Source organism: Manacus vitellinus, unplaced genomic scaffold, assembly GCF_001715985.3.
Source record: "Manacus vitellinus isolate BGI_N305 unplaced genomic scaffold, ASM171598v3 scaffold_52_pilon, whole genome shotgun sequence".
Taxonomy (NCBI): Eukaryota; Metazoa; Chordata; class Aves; order Passeriformes; family Pipridae; genus Manacus; species Manacus vitellinus.
In genome coordinates, this window is record NW_021940628.1 from 3735012 (window position 1) to 3741096 (window position 6085).

The 6085-nt window shown below is 52.9% G+C and overlaps 1 protein-coding gene across 2 annotated transcripts; it reads right to left on the reverse strand.

The window, feature by feature from the left end:
* Positions 1–3505: 3505 nt before the first annotated feature.
* Positions 3506–6085, reverse strand: LOC108641143 (interferon alpha-inducible protein 27-like protein 2). Of its 2 annotated transcripts, none has more exons than XM_018081291.3 (5): positions 5706–6085; positions 5253–5311; positions 4564–4605; positions 4066–4228; positions 3506–3823 (listed from the first exon to the last, which is right to left on the reverse strand). In XM_018081291.3, the coding sequence occupies exons 2-5, from the start codon at positions 5254–5256 to the stop codon at positions 3715–3717; spliced, it is 318 nt and encodes a 105-aa protein (XP_017936780.2). In that variant the 5' UTR covers positions 5257–5311; positions 5706–6085; the 3' UTR covers positions 3506–3714. The 2 variants fall into 2 exon arrangements, with proteins under 2 accessions (XP_017936780.2, XP_029818945.1); XM_029963085.1 differs by lacking the exon at positions 5706–6085 and adding an exon at positions 5597–5692.

The following is a 6085-nucleotide window of genomic DNA, read 5'->3' on the forward strand; positions in this document are numbered from 1 at the left end:
GGTCCTGCTTTGTCCCTGGCCTGGCATTGCCAGGGGAGATGTTTGGGCCGTACCCCGGCACTCAGGGATGCTCCCGTGGGCTCCATCCTTGTTCCAGGAGCACTGACCTGGCCCTCCCTGTAGTTACAGTGAACAGTGAAATAGCAGGCACAGGGCTTTGGATTGGGATGGTGGATAGAACATTCCAGGGAAAACAAAGTCATTCTGCAGGGCATTAAAGGCCCGAGGTGTGTCTGCTGCACACGGGTGTGCCCAGAGCCTCTGTGTCCGTAGGAGAGGGGGAGCCTCCAGGAATCCCTGTGTTTCCTGGGCATCCCCTCCACAAGTGCAGCTGTTGGGGGCTGCAGCAAACTGCCCCTGGCTGCTCCCTCCTTCCCTGACCCCCTGAATGAGCAAGGGAGCCGTGAGGACACAGGCTGTGGGGAGGGCAGGCTTTCCTCGGGTGGGGATGGTCTGAAAAATAATCCCACAGCTGAGTGTCCCCTTAAGAGACATTAACAGAAACATTCCCATAGAATAAACGTAGGATATTTGTACCTTATGAGTAAAAACACCCTTCCCTTCCTCTGAAGTCTCTCACCATTTCTTGTCTGGGAACACTTTCATTTAGGTTAATTTTTTCCAGGTACTTTGAATGAAAGCTACTTACCTTTCAGATTCTCTCAGCAAGGAAAGTGAAATCACTTTGAGACTCACAGGCTGAAAACAAAGTTGTTTAACGTTGTATGAACTCCTTTTACCTGGTGGCTCTGAGATAAGGAACATTTCAGTGCAGTTTTATGGTAATAATTAACACAAGTAGTTTCACTTTCACTGCTGTTTGGAGGCCCTTTGGCAATGATTGGCCTTGTCCAGGGTCAGCCTGGGCTTTTTTTGCCTCCTGAGTGATTTCTTGTCAGCTCGAATTCATACTGATTACAGAAAAGATTACCTTGAAGGATTAAAATATATTTGTAGATCGTACACACAGGCTCAAAGTTCTGAACACAAACTTCCTTATAATCAACATTTCTGACTCAGTTGTGCTGAGTGCACAACACTGTCTACTGAAATAGTTTTTTAATATGAGAAAAATGCTGCTGTAGTCTCAGTGTGGACAGAGAAGAAGCAAAGATGGGTGTGAGAAAGAAATACCAAAAGCTCCTGCCCTCAGTGTGCCAGCAGGTCCTGCTGGGGGGAGGTGCTCTGGCAAACCTGCCACTCCAGGTTTGGAACCTCCTGGCTTTGGTTCACAAAAGCAGGAAACTGGGGGTGCTTTGAAAACCACAGAATTAAGTGCAAAAGGAAGTTAAATTATCTTAGGAATTGTTCTGCCAAATACTGCTCTAAAAGATGCCCTTGGATTTCTCTGGAATAGTCTCCAGCTCCTCAGAATTTAAATCAGTAGCAAAGTCCCTCGTGCCCCGTGGCCCGGGTGTGCTGTGCAGCAGGAGCTCCCTCTGTGCCACTCCTGTGCCAGGGTCACAGAGGTGACTGAATGTGCAATAAAGTCCTTGGTTTTTTGATAACAGCCTCAGTAGGTCCCCTCAGTCCCCTGAGAAGTAGTTTTGGTGTTGCCTTAACGAACGAACCTGGAACAAATTCAGGTATTGGATGCTTGTGGAGCTCGTAACCCCTGGGTGAGGTTGGAGATTGGCTCCCCTTGGCACAAACAGGTTCCTCCCCAATTTTTCTTCAATGTATCATCCATTTTAAACATTTCAGAGGCAAAATTAAGATATTCTGTCTTTGTAACAAAGAGCTGCTCCCTGGCATTACGGACCCTGAGCATCATCAGCCTTGCAATGCCTGAATGGTTTTGCACAATTGTGTTTGTTACTCAGTTGACTCCAGCTCTTTTTTTTAGGTGGATTTTTTTAAACTAAGGAAGAAATTACTGAGTCTGACCACTGGCACAAACAGTCCCTCTAACTTCATCCCGTGGCACCTGACTGAGCTGTGAGAACTTGCCTTTTTCTCTTGAGTTTCCCCACCACACTCCCGAGACACTTTCCAGGACGTTTCTATTGTGTTGTGCTTTCTGAGGGAACAATTTTGGACATCCCAGGAAGAGCAAGTGGCAGAGGAGCCATTGCAGGGTGCTGAGAAGGTGCTTTGGGCAGGCAGGTAATTGATAGTATGTGGCAAAAAACTCATATAAATATTGAAGTGTCTGGGATTCATAGTTTTATATTCAAAACATTTCACCCTGGAGGTCCTTGGTGCTCAGCCACTGACATCGGTGCTGGCTCTGCTCCAGGGAGTGTTGCACAGTTGTAGAAGGGTTTTTAAAGTCATAAAGTCTCAAAGGAACTCTGGCAGCTTGGATTCTCCTAACCACAGAACTCAAATGTCCATTGGACATCACATTCCCTAAGCTGATGGATTTTCAGCAGAGATTCGGCTTTTGTTAAAGAAACAAAACCTGAGTTACCTGACTGTCACCTGCCAGGAGGGAAAATGGAATTTAGGGTAATGAAACAGTGAAGTTAGACAGAGCATCACACCCCAAATCTCAAAATGCATCCCAAGGGCACGATTTTAATCCTGGCAGATCCGTGTGGACGTGGGTGGGATGAGTCACCCCAGGTTGGTTAACTCTTGGTACTTAGTCAATGAAGGGGCTTGGGCCTGCAAGTCCTGGACTTTTTATCCTCCCTCCTGCATATTTGTAACACAAAAAGCCAGAACTATTTGAAAAGGTCTTTTTGAGCTGCTGGGAGCCAGGCAGCTGCTTTGGAGAGGAGGGTGAGGGTGATGGCCCCTGACCTTTCTCCCTGGCTAAGCCACCCACCCATCACCCAGCCCAGGCTCCAGCATCCACTTCCCTGTTGGATTCACTGGTGTTGGATCAATGATGCCTCACGTCTCATCCCTCCCAATCTGTACCTGGGTTGTACCTCTGTAAATTGGCCAGACTTTCCTACCTCGTTTTGGGCATTATGAGGCAGAATTCCATAGGATGCTTTGCAGCCCCATGATGAAAGGTGCTATATAACTGCAAAGTGTTACTTCAAAAGATGTAACTAGGTCACCATCATAACCTATATTAAAAAGACTTTTTCTTATATAAGAATTTATAGAGTTCAATGTATGGTAATAACAAGTGAATTATTGAGACCCCCAGAACAGTTTTTGTTTCAGTTGTATCTGTACTCTGGAAAAGTGATTAAAAACCTTTAACCTTACTAGAAGAGTGCATCTTCCTTTCCTGTATGATGTTGGAATCTAAGTTTAAAAGCAGAATCTCACAGATTTCGGGCGGGGAGGGCTGAGCTGGTTTTAGTCCAGTGTTACAATTGCAGCTGCAGACCTGCACAGCAACACTTGGTCCTTCCCACGTGGTGTTCTGCAGCTCACACTCAGTCCTGCTCCTCTGGGATGGGCTGTAGGTACAAACCTTCCCCACACCCAGGGCAGGGGAACTGCTGGTTCAGGTCAGTCCTTGGGCCCAAATGTCACCTGTGTTCTCTCACCCTCAAGTGGCACCATCACCCAAGAGCCCCAGTAACACAGAAACACCATCTCTGCTGCAGGCAAAGCAACTTTATTGGCTTCGGGGCACTCATTGCTCAGGGGAATCCAAAGCTTTTGCGAGGGTGGGGTCTGTGGGGACTTCCCATCACGTGCCACGCTGCCTGGCAACTCCTCAGGATCAGCACCTCTCTTGGGTTCTGCATCTGGAGCTGCTCCCTCCTTGGGTTTGTCACCTGGAGTTAACTTTTCTTGGGTTTGTCACTCCGAGTCTTCTTCCTCAAGGGCAGCGAAGCACCGGCTGCTGCCCCGAGTGACCCCAAGGCACTTGTCAGCCCAAGTTTGGCACCAAGAGAGAAACCTGCAGCTCCTGCCAAGACAGATGGAAGAGTGATGTCCCAGCAGCATTGAGGCTGCCTGCTGGGGGACTGGGCAAGGGGCAGGGACAGCCAAGGACTTCTCCAGGGCAGGGGGAGGCTGGAGAGTTCAGAGCAATTCCAACCCGTGACAGCTCAAGGGGCTGGTTTGGCCCTACAGCAAGGCCAGGGTATAACCCCGTGTTCCTGAGGGCAGGAACCCAGTGCAGCCCAGCTGCCCTGCCCTCCCACTCACCGATGGACTGCAGCACAGCCACGGTGCTGCCGGCTGCCCACTCCCCCTCCGTTGGCGATGGCAGCTGCCGACATCATCTTGGCAGCGATGGATCCAGCGGCGATGCCGCCTGCGGTGAACCCCAGCCCAGCAACCACCGCCGGGGCGGCAACCAGTGCCACTCCTGCAGGGAGGACACCACAGCATTAGGGTGCTCTGTGTGCCCCACACCTCCCCCTGCCACCAGAGCCCCAGAACCGGCCTCCCCAAAAGGACCGAGGGGTCAGGGCGGGGAGCGAGGGCTGTGGGGTGCAGGGACAGCCCACCCTGGGCAGGAGAGGAACAGTGGGCAGGGCTGCAGCACTGATTCCAGGCCAGTGCTGCCCCCTCCTCCACAGCAGCACCCCAATTCTCCCCAGCACTCCCAGCCCCAGCCCAGCCCAGTCCCCACACCCAGACGGGGCTGGCACTGGGCAGTGAACCCGAGCACTGCTCAGCCACTGCCAGACCCTCACTCACCTGCTCCAACTGCAGCTCCAAGGGCTTCAGCTATTCCCCATACTAAGAAGGAAAATGACAGGAGGGCAGTAAAGGGGGGGGGGCCCCTTTGTCCCAGACCGATCTCAGTGCCCTGCTGCCAGCAGGGCAGGGGGTGGGAGCGAGCAGCTCCCCCAGGCGCCCCTGCATCAGCTCACCCCCGCGCCCCTGCACATCCCACTGCCCACAAGACACCCTGCCCTGCCCTGCCCCGCCCAATGCATCCCACTGACCCAGAACAGCACAGGACATGGTATATGTCAGCCCAGTGTGTCACCTGTCACCAGCACAAGGTGAATCAAACACATTTTAAACCTAACTCAGTCACCACCTTGCCAGCCCCTCACTGTGCTCCAGCACATCCCCAGCTCTCAAGAAGGCAGCTGAGTCACTGGGGATCTGTGGGGGCTTCCCAGCACCTGCCAGGCTGCCTGGGAGAGACCTTGGGATCAGGCAGCTGCCTGGATTCTCTTGGGTTTGTTACCTGGAATATTGTTATCAGCTGCCCCTCACCCTGAAGACCCCTGGGAACCGACCACTGATGGCACCGACCCCTCTGCCCCCCCCACCCGGGAGGAGAGGGGAGAAGGGACACACTCGGGGTCCCCGTGTTCCCCACGCTGTCCCTCTGCAAGGGCCGTGCCCCCGACCCCACCAGCCACCCAACTTACCCATGGTGGGCTGGGCTGGAGGGGGAGCTGTGCCGGGTGTGCTCTGAGCTGGGACCTTCCTTTTGGGAGCAAGAACAGGAGTTTCTTCGTGGGCGGCGAGCGGGGCTGGAGGGGCTTTGCTGTCCTGCACGAACAGCCCCAGACACACCCCTCCCACCCAGGAGCCCCCGGCCACCCCACAAAAGCAGCAGACCCCAGACCCACATTTCTTCCCAGCCCAGGGCTCTCTGGGTGCTCTGCCAGTCCAGCGGGGTGAGCAGCCCCTCTTTTTTGCCCCCCCCTTCAGATAAGGGGTGCTGTCCCCAAACACCCATCGCGGGACCCCGACCCCCCACACCACCCACCTGTGCCCCGAGGGGCAAAGCGCTGCTGGAAAGGTCCCCCCAGGGGATGTCGGCACAGCCGATTGACGGGGAACCGCTCGCTGCCCTTTGCTCTCTGTGTCAGCGTTACCTTTTGATGCTGCTGGCTCTGCTGGAGTGGGGCTGTTATAAACGCAGCTGGTAATCAAGGATTCTTAGCAGCAAGGCTGTTTATTCGATAAGGAATGAGTAAAGCAGCGCTGGGTGCCAAAGGGAGCCTCAGCTTCACCAGCACACACTTCACAGAGGGCTTTGCAGCCCTTTTATACGTCTGTTCCAGGAAAGTTCCCGCCCAGTTTCGTTTTCTGGGTTGTGACGTCACTTTCGTTTCTCAGACCCATGCTCTTTTATTGGTGGTTTTAGGTGTCCCTCTGGAGTTGAGGGACAAAAGCTCAAGTCTTCCCTTTCTTGTCCTTTGATAACCTCTTTCTTTACACATCCATGTTTACCCGTTACATACATAAGCGGTAT